This window comes from Erithacus rubecula, assembly GCF_903797595.1.
Source record: "Erithacus rubecula genome assembly, chromosome: 2".
NCBI lineage: Eukaryota > Metazoa > Chordata > Aves > Passeriformes > Muscicapidae > Erithacus > Erithacus rubecula.
The window spans coordinates 88333521-88352002 of NC_136685.1; the positions used below are offsets into that span (position 1 = coordinate 88333521).

The 18482-nt window shown below is 37.1% G+C and overlaps 1 protein-coding gene across 1 annotated transcript in view; it reads left to right on the top strand.

The window, feature by feature from the left end:
* The window catches only part of PPP2R5A (protein phosphatase 2 regulatory subunit B'alpha), a 40655-nt gene that overhangs the window by 18187 nt on the left and 3986 nt on the right, over positions 1 to 18482 (top strand). The window contains exons 3-11 of the mRNA XM_079332745.1: positions 3918 to 4019; positions 8270 to 8362; positions 10223 to 10353; positions 10557 to 10616; positions 11815 to 11923; positions 14230 to 14283; positions 17293 to 17343; positions 18048 to 18167; positions 18256 to 18383. Of these exons, the coding sequence (XP_079188871.1) occupies positions 3918 to 4019; positions 8270 to 8362; positions 10223 to 10353; positions 10557 to 10616; positions 11815 to 11923; positions 14230 to 14283; positions 17293 to 17343; positions 18048 to 18167; positions 18256 to 18383 (848 nt within the window). The remainder of the gene's footprint in view (positions 1 to 3917; positions 4020 to 8269; positions 8363 to 10222; positions 10354 to 10556; positions 10617 to 11814; positions 11924 to 14229; positions 14284 to 17292; positions 17344 to 18047; positions 18168 to 18255; positions 18384 to 18482) is intronic.

Consider the following 18482-nt stretch of genomic DNA (forward strand, 5'->3'; position numbering starts at 1 on the left):
TTCCCAGGTGTTTATGTGCATTTTCAAATGTTACTTAAGTAATGTTTTTGATCTGCCTATACTCCATGCACAGGGAATGCAACTGAAAGACACTGGAGAATAATCTGAAGTTGTTTTTTTTTTTTTTCCCTAGAAATATGAAATATAAAAACAATGACTTTAGTGCCCATGCACTTATGTTAATGGTTCTCTAAACTTTGGTGTTGTTCACATAGATAAAATGCTGACTTTAAAAGAGCTCTCAGGAGCATAAGCAGAGCAAGCAGCTCAAATATACAGCCTGTAACTTGTGTAGTTCAGTACAAGCTAGCTTTTTCTTAAGTTTCATTTTGTTTGTTTTTTGTGGTTTGTTTGTTGCTTGGTTGGGGTTTTTTTCTGGGCGACTGGGAAGATCAGATCTTTAATGTAAATAAGAGTGGAAGTTTTGCCATAATACTGGAGGGCTAGGATTATTGAATCCCTTTTAATCATTTTGGCTGTTTCAGCAGATGCTTATAAAGTTTTACAGAAAAATCTAGGACACTGGGGGGTTTTGTATAGTTTCGTTTTTTAAAGAACCTGGTTTTCTCTCCTAAATGTTTTCACATAAGAAAATAAAGGATAAAGTATGTTCACCTCTTCTTAGGCTTTTTTTTTTTGTTTTTTTTCTTGCTGCTGGTGGCAGCAAGCCTGAATCCTGGCACTATTTTCTTACTCTGTGCCCTCTGTAGCCCCTTGTTAGAAGAAAGAATATACTAACTAGCCCACAGTACTTGTTGAAGGGAGGTTTTCTTTTATAGTGGAGTTGTTTTCTTTTCTTGGAGATAAGGTGGTGTCGAGCTGTTCTTTTGAGGTTTTTGTTGTTGTGCAAATGATTGGATTCTGTGGATGCTTGTTTTTCCTTCCATAACAAATTTCCATCTCCTTTCCTCCCCTAAAAAAATGACAGAAAGTGAAGAAGCTCAGTGAGAGCTTTAAATGCTCAGTGAGAGCTTTTTGAGAGCTTGAGACAAAAGATCCCTCCAAGCTTGAATAGTATTTCTAATCTCCCTGGCAACTGGCAGCAGAAAAGGCCTTTGCTGTGAATTAGGACGAAGTACCAGCTTTCAGAAAAAAATCTGCATGGGTCTGTCTCTCCCTCCACACAACACCTGTGTCAGGCCTTTCTTGGTAGCAAAACTTGTATGAGATTGAAGAGTTACTGTTTCACTTTTGTTTTGGTTTGAAGTTTTTAGGCTGTTCAGTGTTCCTGCATTAAAAGAAAAAAATATTTGAGTTTTACTGCAGAGTTGGAAGTGTGTTTTTGGATGAAATAGTATAAATGAAATCCAGCTATATCTGGCTGGTAGTAGAGGACAGGTAGACTAAAAAAAATCCCTGATAAAAGCTGGAGTGGCAGCAGTGGCAGAAGCAGAAACAATTTCTTTCCAAAGCAGGATGGCTGCTGAGCCAAGTATCACAAGTTCTTGCTCGAGTCCTGAGGCAGAGAACTTGAAATGATACCAGTGTCATTACAAGCCACTGAGGATGGAACATCATTAAAAAAAGTCTTTGTTTAAACAGATGTGCAGGACACACTGTAGGTTGTCTTTTTGGTGCCCTGGGCAAGCTGATTTTCCTTCAGCTGAGGAGGAGTTTTGCTTACAAATAGTTTAGAAGGTGTAGCACAGCAGTCAGTGCACCTCTGTTCTGGGTCATCTACAACTACTGCCTTGTATGTTTGGAAATTCTCAGTTCAAACTCTGAAGCCAAAAGGAAATTAGGGTTTGGCATTGTGAGTATTTTAAGTTTTAAAACTTCCTGGGAAATTAGAAAGTTCTACCTTTTATCAGTTTGGGGAACATGACAGAAATGTCTTTTCAGTACATGTAATTCTTCATTTCCTTGTGCCTGTCAACTTTGCCTTGTTCCCCAGCAGCATATAAAAATCTAATATAATGAGATTGTTCTAACAGGCTGTTGAGTTGTGAATTCAGGATTTAAAAGAAATCAGGTATCCTCAATCTGCAGAGTCAGAAATTGGAATTGAACCTAGTATCTTTCAAATGTTGAGATGAAGTGTATGGACAGTAAGGGACTTTTTGTCTGTTTAGTTTTAATAAAATATAATTGCTCTATCTCAGTGCACTAACTGGCACATTTTCTGATGTCATTTTTGGAAAACTTTGAGACTTAATTTAGAAAGCTAATGCTGGATTTATTTGGAAATCTATCCAGCTTTACAAACCTTTCATGTTTTGTGTTTCTGAAATCACAATTTTGGGATAAGATATCACTTAGGAAAGAAAAATAATGTTTAAAATAATATTAGAGGATATAGAGAAGCATTTTCAAAAGTATTGCAAACAAAGTAAATTAAGTGGACTTTTTTGGGAGACAGGCTAGTCTGTAGAAAGGGTGCAAGGTTTATTTTAAGTTTCATATATTCTCAGGAGATGAATAATGCTACTGGAAGTACTGAATACTCTGAAAATCATACAATTGTTTTTCCAAAGGCCTGGCTGAGAGGGTTGCTAATTGTCTCTGCTACAGAAGTGCATTTAGTAGCTTTGTATTGGGCATGAAACTCACTACTCTGAGGTTCTGTGCTAAAGGCTGACCAGCTCAGTTCAGCAACATGCATCTAGAAAGAAAATGAAGTGTTTTCAGGAGATGTTACCTGAACACTTAAAATTTTTCCTGTGCATCAGGCTTGGAGACAGCTGAGCCCATCCACACAGAACTTCATTGCCCTTCCAGTCCAGGGCAGCAGCACCACAGCTTTGCTGTGTCCCAACAGGAGACACTGACACAGAGCAAAGGGCATAGGAGAAAATGAAATGTCATTTCATGCAATAGCTGTGTATCTTGTTTAATGAGGCAGCTGGTTCTTATGGGCAGAGCCAGCTGGGTGACTTCAGGATCTTTCTAAAGTCCTTTTGCTAGATTCTTCAAACACCTTGGAGACTCCATGGAATATGTGCAGGAGGATTTTCTGCAAACTGTCAGACAGTTTCTTTTGTGCTTAGTAGGCTTGGGTGATAAGCAGCTACTTGAAACAGATTAGATCAAAAAGACTAAAAGAGTTTGAAAGGTGATTGGAAAGTCTTGTTCCTGAAAGAATGGTAGAAAATGCAGAAATTAAATGAGCTTCATGTTCTCTTTTGTTTGTGTTAGAGATTTAAATCCTGTATGTTATATCTGGTGCAAGAGATGACATTTTTCCTTTGACATCTGAATGCTCTTCTATCCACACTTTAATATACTTCAAAAATCCATGAAGAAACCTTTTCTAACTTGTCCTTTTGAAATTGATTTGATATGACTGTATCATACTAAAAGCAACTTAGAGTAACTTCAAGAAAAAATAGCTACTATGTGAAATGGAAAAGCTAGAATGGTTATATGTTTCTAACTTTCCAAACCCTTGAAGCATCTTGAAATTTTCAATGGTGAAAAATGGAAACAGAAATACCTTGAAATCAGGTAAAGTGAAGAACTATAGAAATCAGATTGGATCAGATTTTGGGACTGTGTGCCTTACATGACAGACATGCTTTCACTTACATGGAGAGAGGTCTCTTTAAATCATCATTCATTAATTATATTTTATTTGTGGTCTTATATAAAAACAGCTGTTGGAGTCACGTAGTTAAAAATTGTTTTTTATAGGGAGGCTGAATTTTTTAAAATTCCATAGCTTCAGGAAAGAATCTGGAATATGATCATGTCTAGCAACAAGCTTGTAAAGCAGTTGATACAGAAATTACTTTCTTATTTTCATTGACTCGTGGCTGTTTGTATTTTGCAGTTTTATAAAAATGAGCTAGTGATTTATTATGTTACTTGTTTTTGGATTGTTTTGTTTAATTTGATTTCAGGATAAATGCAGTACCTTAGTGAGTGTGATTTGTGAAAGCATAAACAGTGATGCAATTAATTTTTTTTTTTGCTTGCAGATTAGTTCTAATATTTTCAGAACACTTCCACCTAGTGATAACCCAGATTTTGATCCAGAAGAAGATGAACCAACTCTTGAAGCCTCATGGCCCCACATACAGGTGTGTGAGTTCTTTACTTTCAAGCCTTCTTGTAAGGCAAGAAATGTGGATATTTCAGTCATTTTGTGCATTTGTTAAAAACAAAAAAATTACTTTTATAATACAATTGAGTTTTTACACTTGAGAGGGAAAAAAGTGGTGCTTTTGTTAGAATATATAAATATGGCCGAATGTAACTCTGTAAATGGCTTAAATACCATTTTTTAAACAGAGAGATTTACTGTTAAGTAGTGGTATGGGTATGTCTTGAGACTCTGGATATTTTAGGTAATTATGTTCTTCACCTAAGAGGTTTGTTTTCTGCAACTGAGCAACTTTTTAATGCTGTTTCAATAAAGGTGAAGTTAATACCAACAGTTCAGTTTCTCGTGGCAATAACAAAAAATAGAGTAATAGCCTTTATTTGTCCTTTGAGCAAATAGAAATCCCCTCCTTCTTCTCCACCCTTTTCCCTCCCTCCATGCAAAAACTTCACAATATCAGCGTTGTTTGGTAACAGTTGCATGGTTATTCCATTGTTGCACTTCTCTGGCCATCTCCTGATTCTTATAGCACGTGGTGGATTTGAAATGCTGCTGAATTTATTTTCAATTAACTCTTAGAAACTATAAATGTCCAAGCACATATCTGGGGTAATTCTTTGCTGAATTTATCTAATACTATCTGTGAAAGAAAAGTGAAGTAGCAACTCCTAGCAGTGAGTAGATTAAGCTGCTGCAGATTTGCATACCATTTCTTCTTTCCTCTCAAGAGCTAAAATACTACTCTGCCCCTATAATATTGCAGTTCTAATGTATCCACAAATACTCTTATTTAAAAACTGGGCTTCTGATATTGACTCTAAAAAGTATGTATTCAGCACAGTATTTCAGACTTAAACCAAACAAGGATTAAGTTATCATAAAACAGAACTACAGGTTAAAGGCTGTGATAATTATTTGCTTATATATGGCTGATTCTAATTTACAGGAGCAATGTCTAACTGAACTAGATGTGAGGCTTGACTTTGGGTGGGAGGGTGCAAGGGCTAAGCAAATGTCTCTTTTAGTCAGTGGCAGCACCATCTGACTTCTAAAACCTGTGTCTCAAATTTGTCTTTTTTGTCTTAAATTTGTAAAAGCTAGCTCAGTTCACTTTAGGTCATAATTAAACTCTAGTCCAGTTGATAGAAAAAGGCCTGTGTATTTTGTGATCAATTGTGCCTTAGGCTTGCCTGAAAGGAATTGAAAGAGGTTTGTAGCTTGTGGTATTACTTGAAATTTTATTTTCAGGTGTCTTCCTTGCTTTTCTAATAAGGGAGTTTTTGCCAGGCTGTCTGGCTGTGGATTTCCCTCTCACGTGTCTGTTGTTCATCCTGTCCTTGGAATTGATCCCTCCTTGCAGCACAGTGGAAACTGTTTTGTGTTTCCTACTATGTCCTTTTACAGTTCATGTGCTACTGGACCATAGAATACTGAGTTGGATAACTTGCTGATTGCCCTTCAGGAGCACAAAGCTGCTAGAAATGTCAGGTTTTGTGTGTGGAAGAAAGTCTGTACACAACCATTCTCCTCCCCAGCAAAACACACAATTATTTTTGGCATAGTCTAAAGGACTGACTGTTTGAGGAGTGAAGGTGTGGATGTTTTGCTGGCTGATTTGTGACAGATCAATAACAAACAAACTCCAGGTTCTATCCTGATCTGACAGTCAGGTAGCCAGTTTTCTGGGAGAGGAAAGAAAAAAAAAACACCTCTACTCTTCTCTGCTGAATCTGTTGACATAATTGCTTAGTAAGTTACCAGTGTGTGTAGCCACAACAAAAGCTTCCAGACCTTCAGCAGAATGAGTGGCACTTGAAAGATGTTGCTTTAGAGCTGTGCTCAAGATGGGTTGCAACAGCCAAAGTCGGTTGGACAGGTTGGCATTTAAAGCCAATGTGCATTTTGAAGCCTAGGGAGTTGCAGAGTTGGTGGAATTAGCAGTTTAAAGCAATAATATTCTAATGGTCCCTGCAAGGTTGAATCACTAAAGCATTAAGAGTTGTATTTCATAGCTCTTTGACCCAGACCAGTTTTGAGAAAAAGAAAAAATACTAAATCCAACATCTTTCCCTGATTGAGTATTTCCAAAGGTCATGTGTCTGTTAAACTCAAGAAAGCTGAGCATGCCTGTCCCTTTAGGTAGGATCTGTTGTGGCCAGAATCTGTTCTGGTGCCCCTAGTTTGATGTTGTTGTGCTTTTAAGTTTACAAACATTAGCATACAGGAGAAGTGAGAGTTTGACTTTTTCAGAAATGGCCACTGCAAATTGCTTCCTGGATAAAGAGGCCTTCATGTATCTCCCAAGGCACACAAGGATTTCCAAAGTTACTTGATACCCATATCTGTTTATGGAAAGAAGCCATAATTATCCTTGCTCCCCTGGTCCTATGGGGAAAACAAAATATGCCAATTTAGTGTTCACTCTTAAAAAGTATTCTATCCTATGACAATTCTGGTGGCTCTTTCTCTGTATCCTTTCAGGTTTTAATAAATTTCCTCAAGCACATGGAGATCTGTACATCTCTGTCTGTGCTGTCAGTATCTTCCTGGAATATCCTAGGATCTCATCTGTCACTTCCATAGCCTCATTGTGAAGAGGGATCTTAGTCATCCTGTGGTTAACTCTTTCTCAGCTTAAGGGTTTGCAAATGCTTAGCAGAGCTTTTTCTTCAAACTCTTTAACTGTGACTTTGCAGTCTTTGAGTTTCATCCTGTATTTATTCTTCTAGGGCTTCAGGGTCAACTTGTCCTTTCTTGTTGGTAAAATGATGTACTTTTTTTTTTTCCTATTTTCCCCCCTGGTGGTAGCTTCTAATATTGTGGCATTGTCTAAGCAGTTATCACACATGGCTGTTCTTTGTTGTTGTGACTGACAGACATATTTCATATAGGAATTTATTACAAAAATCTTGAATTAAAGATTTCAGGGGGGTTGGTTAGATGATTTCCATAAATCCCTCCCAACCCTAACAGTCCTGTTATTCTATGTAACTGCTGATATGAAAAGCTCTTCCAGAGGGGGACAAAGTGAAGGGTAGCTTGAGTTTCTGAGCCTCTGCCTTGCAGATACAGCACACCCTCCTTCAGGCTGTGCATAAGTTACTGTCAGCTCAAATGTTCTACATGACAGTTCTTAGTGTCATGCATTTCTCTGAAGTGGGATTCCTGATTATCATTATGAATTACTCAGGTGCTGGTTCTTGGTTTAATTAAGTACTCAGAGTGGTAATAGTTGAAATTCATGCCTGTGAGTATGAGCACAGCTCTGTGTGGGTTTTATTTAGAAGCCCAGTTAGTGATGGCATTATGCACCTAAATTGCATTGTAGTATTATTACTAATCAGGTGTTTAATTATATGGAGTTATGAAATAGGCATTGAGAACATGAACAGCTCTGAATGTTATCAAAACATAAAGCATCTTTCCTCTCAGTTCTGTCTTAGTGAAGAGATGCCTTCTGTGTACTTTATTAATCTACTGTTGTTATGGAAGTGCAGTATTTTCTCTTGGACTTTTGATGAGCCCCAAAATATGGGACCTGTGCTCTGACCTCTTCATACCACTCTCTGCTACTCCAGGCCTTTGGTAGCTCTGTCTCCTGTCAGGTTTTTATCTCTGGGCATTGTGGGATTGTAGGAAATAGGGACTTGAACTAAGTAGAAATAGTATGCTACAAGCCATAATGGGTATTATAATTGAGTTTCCAGGATATAGAAGCCTAATTTTAATCTGAAGTCTTTCAGTTTCTATGAATTCCTTCAGCTTTTTTAATACAACTTTTTGTTTTCTGAGTTTGTGGTCAAAACTTAATTTCAGGAACACTTAGTATATTTTTCTTCATCTCTTTAAGGAATTATGTAACATTAGAGCGCTTAATTTAACTCTCAGTGCTGCTAAATGTTTGGTAACCTATTTCTCCGTAATAAGTTCTTAACATGGCAGGAATGTAACATTTAGAACTTGTTTTTTGTCCACCAGTGGTATTTTCAGTAGATTATTTATTAAGCTTTGACTCTTCTGGGATTTCAAGTGTTCTGGGTACTTACCAGAATTCTTTCAGTAAATTCCAGTAGAAGCCGTGGTTAAGCAGGGATGTGTTAGGCTTTGATTCCTTTTGTACTTTTTGAGCACATGAATAGTTCCACTGACTTAGATGGTGGTTACAAGGCTGAGATCTGTGTTATAGTGTGGTTACTAACTTCAGAATGTTCATTTCCATGTTTGTAGCTGGTGTATGAGTTTTTCCTGAGGTTTTTGGAGAGCCCGGATTTTCAGCCCAGCATTGCGAAGCGATACATTGACCAGAGATTTGTACAGCAGGTAAGAGGGGAGTTCTAAAGTTGAAAGTGGCATTTAAAGATCACCTCTCAAGCTTAATTTATCAGATGGACTCTTAAAGATTTCCTGTTGTCACAGGGTAGATTGCAGTTGTTGCAGCAGTGGTTTCTGCCAAACACTAGATAAACAGCACATCGTACCACAGGGGCTGTATGTATGTAACTTCAGGAACACTTTGTTTTCAGATACCAACCTCACTGTTTTGCAATGCAAGATACTTGGAACTTGCAAAGTTCTGTTTTTCATGATTTGTAACTTAATTCCAGTCAAATCAACAATGTGATCATTATATTTTTGTAGTCCTTCTATATTTGTATTTTTTAAAAAAATTTTACCGTGGAAAACTTAGAGCAAACTTTTTTCTTGTAGAAAGCTCAGGTACTTATTGTACTTGAAATGTATTTCAACACCTTCTTACTTGTGTCTAGATAGTGTAAATTCTCTTTACTATTGTGTAGTAACCACAGAAGGCAAATCAAGTAAGAAATTACTTAGGAAAGTCATGGTTTATCATGCAAAGCAACTATGAGCAAGAAAATGAAGTGAGATTTCATGTTAAGTAGAACTTCTCAGGGAAATACAGTGTAGAATGCAATAACAGTTTTTGGTTCAAGGTGAATTCAGTGGGAATTCTTTTCACTGTGCCAAAATGTTTGTTTGCCAAATTTTGTTTTGTTGTTTGCTCAGTATCTGAAGAGTGAGTGTTTCATGGCAGGCCATCATAATAGAGCAATGAAAAGTAAAACCACAATGGATGGATGCTTTCCCTCCCTACCTTCAGTGACTGCATTTTTCCACTTATTTTCTGGTTCTACTGTTCTTGTTTATTAGTGTTTCCTTCTTCTTAGTTTTATTCAACTTACACACAAAATTTAAGCCTGAAGCTTAAACTGAGGTGAGCTATTGGCTATGGGTATCCAGTTTACCAATGGACCTGTGGTCCTTCAGAGCAGCATTGCAGAGTTTGTTCCTCACATTTCACTTGATCTTTCTCTAGAGTACAAGATAGAGACAATGCAACCAACAGCTAGCTATATATGGGAAAAAACGTGGAGTAGTGACCCTGAGAAACTCCTGCTAAATATAAAATTGAAATGAGCCTGAACCAAGCTCCTGAACAGCTGTTTCCAGCCCCTTGTGCTGCTTGGTACAGACATACCTAAGCTCAGACCTGAGCAGGAGACTGGTGACTGCTTGAGCTGTTACTGATTTGCTCAAGGCAGCTCTTGCTTGGGCATGCAGCATTAAAAAAAAAGAACAAAAATTATGGCCTGTAATGTGTTTGGAATATTTTTTTATGTCTTTGAGTGAGCATGGTCTTTTCTGTATCCTTGGAAAACTTTCTTGAAGAAAAATGTGTGTGGAAAGTTTTGTTAGCTTCTTGCAGCATCTAGTCTGTATTAATAGGGAATTGTTTAATAATTGCATATCTTGTGCTTATTCTATGACCCCCTCCTTAATTGTAAAATTTATTGTGTAGGAATGTTTTTGCTTGGCCATCAAGACACAAGTACTGTTTGAGACAAGTAGTAAAGGATTTTAATTAAGAAATTGTAAATATATGGATGTGGATTTGATTCATTGTGATTTCTTAAATAACAAGTGTAAACCTCTTACCTACAGTTTGATCACCTCATGTTTGTAATTAGATTTTTATTTTGATAGTATAATAGTAACTGGAATGCCTTCAGTGTCTGTTGTACACAGGAAAGGAATGAAGTTGATGAGTTTATTAGAAAATAATTAACTTTATTAAAAATGTAATTTTGAAAATCTACTATTGACATCTAAACAAAATTTTTAGTCTTTCAAAAGTAATACATCTCAATTTAATTTTTAAAGTTGTTGGAGCTCTTTGACAGTGAAGACCCACGAGAACGTGATTTCCTAAAGACAGTTCTTCATAGAATTTATGGAAAATTCCTTGGTTTAAGAGCATTCATCAGGAAACAGATAAACAACATTTTCCTCAGGTATGCTGCGTGTGTGTGACTAGGTTGAGGAATATTTTATCTTTCCTTCACAGTCTGGGTCTGCAGTGATTTATTCTTGAAATAAAAGACCTGTGTTTGGTCTGTGATCTTGCTTTCAAATATCTGAAGCTTACTGAAGGTTATTTCTTTGGAATCTCTGATCCTCTCTGGCAATTTTTGATGGTTGTCTTTTTTGGTAACAGGTTTATATATGAAACAGAGCACTTCAATGGTGTTGCTGAACTTCTTGAGATATTAGGAAGGTAAGTTTCATATCACACAGAAGAAATATAAAACGTTATTGTGAATGTTTGCTTCAGCTTTTCTGCTTTGGGAATGGAGGGGGAAGAGAATTATTACAGTAATGAGTGATGAAGTGCAGTCACTGATAATCTAATACTGTCTGGGTTACCACATGAATATCAAATTAGGACACAGAATAAATTATTCTTTTTTTCAGTGCAAGTTTTAAACATGACAGGCAAAAAATGTTTCTCAAGGGTCCTTGTTTGTCAGACCTATCCACTCATGCTTATCTTCTACCTGATAGATGACTTGTTCTTTGATTCAGAAAATGAATGTTAACTTTTGCCCTCGTGCAGAATGAAATGCTTTAATCTTCAGCAGGCTGGTTTTCCTTCAGTTCTATTCAGGAAAGCCTTGTAAGTGCTAGGGTTTTTTAGGGTTTTTTTCACATGTTATTTCACCAACTTCAATTTAACTTTGAAGTTCTTCTCTGGTAGTTTTTCTACTGCCTTTCCAAAACTGTCATGCATTTCATAGTAGAAAATTATATTACTGGTCTAGAATACAAATATGGTGAAGCTATTGTGGAACAAATCTTCATGAAAAATCAAGTGATAGGGATCCCATTATTTTCTCAGACTTGCCTAAAATTTAAGGGGCAGAAGAAACTAACCTTTTCCTGAAGGGCTTTGTCTGTTCTATAGCTCATCAACTCTTAAATATAAGATGACTGAATCAATGAGACAACTTTTAAACTTTGCTTTTGAAGGGAAAGGTTGTTCAACAATCTCAAAACAAGCATTAAAAGTGCACTGTTGAAATTGTATAATCTATTCTTTTTTCTCTGCAAGTTGCTAATGATTGTGGGTGAAATGGATCAGCTTCCTGATACATCTGTCTAGGCTTTACAATTAGCAAGAGTTACTGTAGATGATTTTATTTAATGAAGGTCATGATAAAAATACTTCAGCTCATTTAATGAGTATTATTTATCTTCTAGTGTGATTCTCTGGTAGTCCTTATCAAGAGTCTAAACTCTCATGATACCAGCATTTTAAAGGTTATACACATGTAGAGCTATTTTATGGCTTTCAAAATAATCAGGTTTAAAAACAATCAGAAATGGAGTTTTGGTTGAACTTAAAGAAATTCTTGACTTGCTAGGAAAACAATATATTTTTAATAAAAATAAATCCTGCTTATTCATGTTTTCAGTATTATCAATGGTTTTGCACTGCCACTGAAAGCAGAACACAAACAGTTCCTTATGAAAGTTCTGATTCCCATGCATACTGCAAAGGGATTAGCTTTGTTTCATGCACAGGTAAGCTTTTGCCTATTTTTAAGAGTGGTGGGGTTTTTGTATTTACATTTGAAACTAGTAAAATTTAAAACAATTTGTGTTATAATATTGATATTCTAAAATATTTGCAAATTCAGCCACTTTTTAAAAAACTCTTCCAGATTTTATATCTAAATGTTAATTTTTATATAATATTTGGCATATATTACAAGTGAAAGAATGTACCAGTGAGTCAAAGACTTATCAACTGAAGTTGGATGGTTTTTTGCTTGTTGTCTTGTCACACTTTAAGCTTAATTTAATCCCAGGGCATTTTGCTGTTGTGATTTCCTTTATGTAATTTAAATGCTGCATGTAAAGGAACCTTGGGTATGGCCAGGTGTTAATTTCAGAAGTGTTTTTCTAAAGCTGCACCAGTGATGGGGTGGGAGGGAGAATGTTGTTGCCATTTATAAATGGTAGAAATGCACAGTAGCTCCCTGGATCAGCCAGGAATTATGTAGATCCATGACACGCTGTCAGAATGCTGCAGTTCTTCAGCTGACTTTGATTCTTATCCTTGCCACAGACATTCAGCATTTCATTTGAGGAATAATCTGTATCCTTTCCAGGCATATGGCACTTCAAGTATTGAATATGGTTGATGCAGGCTTGGAAGTAATTCTGCTGTGGCTAATTAAAACTTGCTTTTGTAACTTAGCTCACTAATACAGCTCCATACAGACTAAAGATACAAGCAAATGGGTTTCTAATTAAACTGAAATCATTGTGACTGTAATAGCCTACAAGCAGGATCAGTGAAGATCTGACTTAATTCCTAATTCTCATATGAAGTTTTAGATTAATCAGATCACTTGTGTTTGTGGTTTGTTGCCTTGCTGCTCCATGAAATGAGTCAGGGAAATGAAAGGGCTCAGTCACCTCCCAGAGGTGTTCTCACTGACAGATCAGAGCAGCAAGCTGCCCTTTTTCTCTGGGATACATTTAATACAGTCCATGGCTACTGAAAGGGCCCTATTAATTCAGCTGTACCTGAAAGTAGCATTTATCCTGCTGACCAGACCACTCCTCTGTCCCTTCACAAAACACCAGTGACAGGTGCACACACAGCTCTGTGTGTTCCATTTTATCCCAAAGGTCTACTCCAGTATTAAATCTGCTTTGCAGTCCCATGTGGCCTGGTTGCTTTGTTGCTCAGTAAAGTATAGCCTACCCTTAATGCCTTAAAGATGAATTAAGCTTTGTGTCTTTGAACAGTAAAGCATTACTGTACTGAATATACACAAATAATGGGATTTATGAGATTAATGTGTGACATTTATTATTTTTTAATCTATACAAATGTATCAGTAGCCTAAGGGCAAAAGAAAATTAGACCTGTTGCAATTACAGAATTGTAATTATCTGCTTTGGCATAAGAGATTAAAAAAGAAAGGGATAGCTTAAATTCAAGCATCCTGAGTATTGAAATATAATGCATATTACATATTTTTTGTCTTTGCTTTATGTTGTGAAATACTGTGACTTTTTAAAATCACTCTTAATGGAATCTGGGATGGTAACTAGTTCAGTAGTAGGATTATTGTATGGTTCTGCACACTCAACTATGTGCTCAGTAACTAAACTCTGAGCAATTGTGCAACATTAAATATCCTTGGCCTGAGCAGGCACAGAAGCCAGGAGAGGCTGGGAGAGCAATGCTGGTCACTTAATCCCATTGTGCTTCCCCACTCTTTCCACCTTTCCACAGCCACTTGTTGGCCTTTGCTGCACTGGGACAGGACACTCAGCTGGACACCAGCTGCCTGATCTCCTATGGCCTTGGAATATGTTCAAATTCTTTCACTTGTAATCTTACACTGAATGTTGTGTGCTGTAGATGTCTGGTACCTGGGCAATGTGCAGTGTGAGCCAAATCAAACCTGTGTTACAGCTTGTTTTTCACTGAAGTATGGCCTTTTTTATCCCAGTATAGGTGTTTGAAAGTGATAGCTTTGTAATGTCAATACAGGAGTTGATGATAAGAGAAGTCTGGGTATGGGGTTTGAGTTAGGGAAATATCTGCCAAGCTTAAAAATAAATTTCTAGGTTGAAAAGATGATTTTTGGTATGCAGGAAGTTTTTTTAAGAGCAGGTCTGTATATCTTGCTGCTTTAATTGCTGTTTTGTTTAGTTTGGACTAATATGAGATGGCTGTGTAGGGGTGTCTTGGGTTGGGTCCCCCCCATAATCTGAAGTGCTTCCATTAGAAGTTATGATTCTTAGTAATGCTGCAATGTCCAAACAGTGTCTGCTTAAACTAAATAACCATATGACTTACATTCCAGCTCGCCTATTGTGTTGTACAGTTCCTGGAAAAAGATACAACTTTAACAGAGCCTGTAAGTGTTTTTCAGTTGGATGTCTTTCTATTTTTAATTTCAATTAAATACTGCAGTGTAACCTCTTGAATTGTACAGCAGTGCTGATTAAAGATGGATAGGTAGGATTTTTTCGGGGGGGATGGAAATGAAATCTAGAATAATTAAAGAAATTCTGAGTTTGAAAGGGCACTTATCTCTTAACCTGTGGCCAAGAGAGCACAGATTTAACTAAAAGTTTGAGCTGCTGGTACCATGCAAAGTACCCCAAATGAGAAAGCATGTCATGAGACTATTTTCTCCTCATAAAAACTAAAATTTCAATGGTTTTGGTACCAATTGCTAGTGCTTAGCCTCTGCATAAAGTTGAAATATTTTAGGGAATAAACAATCCCAAAATAAAAGTTGAAAAGAGTAGCAACACTTCATTTAGACAGAAGGAACTCTGAAATTCCAAATGTGGTGTTTCTGTCCTGCCTCCTCAGTTCCTGGGGTGCCTCCTGGCAGTCAAAACTTGGGTGCTTCAGGCATCTGTGGCTTTTGCCAGACTGAATCTCCTGTGATACATATTGACAGCCCAGCTAAGAAGGGTTTAGGCACAGGCTTTGGCAGGGCCCATGAAGAAGAACAGAGGCTCAGGGCAGTGCAGCAGCTCATGAGGACACAGAGTGATGTCAGGCCAGCTAAAGAAGAAACTGGTTTTAGTTGGACAGTCAGGAATATCTCCATTAGGGCTGTATTGATATTTAAATACTTTACAGCTTTTGTGACAGAAAAATGAAAAGCTTATGCAAGACCTAAATTTTTCTTCAATAAAAAAAAGATAAACAGCTTTGGGAAAACAGCATTGATCTTCACTGAGTGGTCTTTCAGTGGAAACTTGTTTTCTGCACAGCCATTTCAGGTGACCAGTTATTCTGTAGGTGGTGGAGGGTGTCTATGGATTTCCCTTGTGTCCTTGAAGCATCTTCTTCCCCCCTGCACTTATCAATGAGCTTATTTTGTGGAATAGGGCAAGGAGAAAGGAATCATAACTTGTATTCCTTAAGCCAAGTGAGGAAACAACCCAGGCATTTTGACAGTTAAAGTTGACATGTGAGCAGAAAATGTGTAGTGTTACATAAAACCCTGCAAGATTGAATGAAGTGACAATGTGACAAGGTCAGAACTCCCTGACACAAATTTCCAGAAGTGTGGTGCAGGATGCAAGCCCAAAGTGCTGTGTAGAAGGCAGGGCTTTAGAGCAGTGCCACAGGGCAGTTCTGAGGCTCATCTGGACTGTGGTCTGTACAACTGTGGCTGCTTCTTAATCAGTTAAAGGTGAATTCAAGAACTCACTGCAGAGTCACTGCTTGTGTTTGCTTTGGTTGTTACTCTGGGTGTATAGTAGAAGTTTCTGTATAAAGGAATTAATAAAGTAAGAAGGGAAGCTTTAAGAAACTTTCTGAAATGCTTGGAAAGTAAATGTTAAAATTTGGGGCAACTGATGAGATAGCACTGGAAATTTTTCTTGGCTTTAGGTCAAGTAATATTTTAAGAACTCCATCAGAAGGCTGTCTTCACACATACCTTACTGTTATTTTTCTGGCAGGGATTGTCACTCAGGGTCAATTTGGAGGACATTCAATCCAAGCTCTTGTAGCTATGGTAGTCTGCCTCAGGTCAGTCCTGATGTTTGCAGAGCTGACAAGAAGAGTTTGTTACCTAACCCTGCTGAGTGCAGTGGCCTTTACATGGAAGAAATCAGGCTAAATGTGCAGTCTTTGTACATGAGTTAAGTTTTCCAGCAGGTGCCTACCTTTGTAAGCCACTTCATGAATCAGGGAAGAATATTAATCTTGTGTAGTAAAAACAGCAGTCCATGAACATAAATGTGCAGGTATCAGCTTTTTAACATAAAAGCATAGTCAAGCTGGAAACTGATACTCCAGCAAGGAATAGGTATCTTGTTGAGGTGTGCACTGTTATACTCAGAACATGTTATTCCTTTATCAAGTTGAGAATATAGGTCTCTTCTCCAGCAAAGTATATTTAAAAATCCTTGCAGTAATTTGTGCTGGGAAGTGTACTTTAATCATACTGACTTTTTTCTCTGGCAAACCACTTTTGATAGTATATGTAATTGTTAATAAAGCAGCCAGCTGGAAAGCTGAAGGAAAAAAAAATCAACATGACAAAAAGCAAATATGGAAGGTATTTAAATAATCGAGTAATTTTCCCTTTGGGTATGATCTATTAGGTGATGTTGTATCATAAAAAAAAAAATAGAGATCCTTTCCTCAGAATGTTTATAAGGCTCTGAGAGTGTTTCTGCTTCTGGAACATTGTTGCAGCTTTTTTTCCCCCCTCTTTTTAAAGCCAGCATTCATTTTGTAATTTAGACACCATGCGAGATGTTTATTTCTAGGAAAAATGCCTCCAGCCTTTCTTTGCTGTATTCCTTCCATTCCTCTTGGGGCTGTACTTTCCAATTAATTTTCCCAAAGGTTTTGTTTTCCCAGTCTTGTGTAAGGTAGTTTCAAATATAGGTACTAGAACACATTTTCACATCTTTCTTGCTTTAGTTTCCAGTCTAACACATCAAACTGTAGAAGAGAAAATGAAGAGTTGGAGGCTGTGGCTCCTCTGTAGAGCCCTGTCAAGCATTTATTGTTTCCTCTCAGGCTTCAAACCTTTGATGCCAAGGCAGGTACTCCCCAAAGTATGGAGGAGTAGAAGACAAAAAATATTCTGTGGGATTTAGCTACAGGGGAGTTAACATCACTTTGTGTGCTTTGATGTGATCAGCATCCTGTCAATTCATGTGAGTACTGGGATGGAGCAGAGTGTGAATGGATAATCACAGGCACACAAAGCAATAAGGGTCTGAGTTATTCTGATAACCTAAACAAGACTAACATTTAAATGAGTGTTTATTCAGTTTTCATTGAACATCTAGATAAGGAAAAGCAAACTAGTACCTTTTTTTCCCCTTATCAAGTACATAGTAGAAACTTTTCCTGCTTTAATTTGTTTGTATTTTTCGTACAGGTAATCAGAGGACTGCTCAAATTTTGGCCAAAAACATGCAGTCAGAAAGAGGTTGGTTTTGTGTCTCATTCTGATGTCTGCTGTGATGTAAAGACTCATGGGGCAGATTAACAAACCTCTCTGCTGTGCTCTTCAAGACATCTTGCAGAAAACCTGCAGTTCTTGCAGCTTCTTGAGGCACTCATCCTTGTCATGTCACTCAGTCTGGTTTCTTCTATGTAGTTTAAAATGAGTTAAAAAACCGTGAGTTTGATTTATCCCATCAGATTCCATCCCCAATAGCTCTTTAAAAGTGGGTCCCTTAACACTATTGTCCCTTTTGCTGCAAGTGGTGATAAATTTTTCTGTGCCAGCTACACAGAGTTCTGCTGGTTGCAGTTTTATATGGGAATTAACTACTTACCACTTCTAAAGCTACTTTGGTGATCTCTGGTAATCTCTGCAACCATTCTTGAAATAAGATGCCCTAATTTTTTTTTTAAACTGTAAAACCCCATTTTCTGCAGAAGCAGTTTGGTGAAGTATTCAGTATTTACACAAAAGAAGTCCAAGAGGAGAGCTGTAACCTGTTAGCTGAGAGTGAAAATTGACTTCTTTTAGGCTGCAAAACCCCTGTGCATGTCCAAATTCTTTGTAATGACAAACAGTGCTCTTTGCAGGATTCATGACTAGTATATAAACTGTATTTTGTTTGCTTTTGTTTACAATGGTGATATGAAACATTCTCATCCTTTTTTTCCTTTCTGAATAAACAGGTAATGTTTTTAGGTGAAATTGAAGAAATCTTAGATGTTATAGAACCAACACAGTTCAAAAAAATAGAAGAGCCTTTATTTAAGCAAATATCCAAGAGTGTATCAAGTTCACATTTTCAGGTAAGTAAAATAAGTATTTAAAAAACCCAAACAAACCTTGTGGTAACTTATTTTATGGTTGTTATGAATCCTTAACTTTGTGTTTCAGGTTGCAGAAAGAGCTTTGTACTTCTGGAATAACGAATATATTCTCAGCCTGATTGAGGAGAACATTGATAAAATTCTACCAATTATGTTTGGCAGTTTGTACAAGATCTCCAAAGAACACTGGAATCCGTATGTAACATTTCACTTTATCTGTAGCACCATAAATAAATTGTCCACTGTTTCAGGTTTGGATTGGGAGTTTGTACATGGGACTTCATTTTTACATAA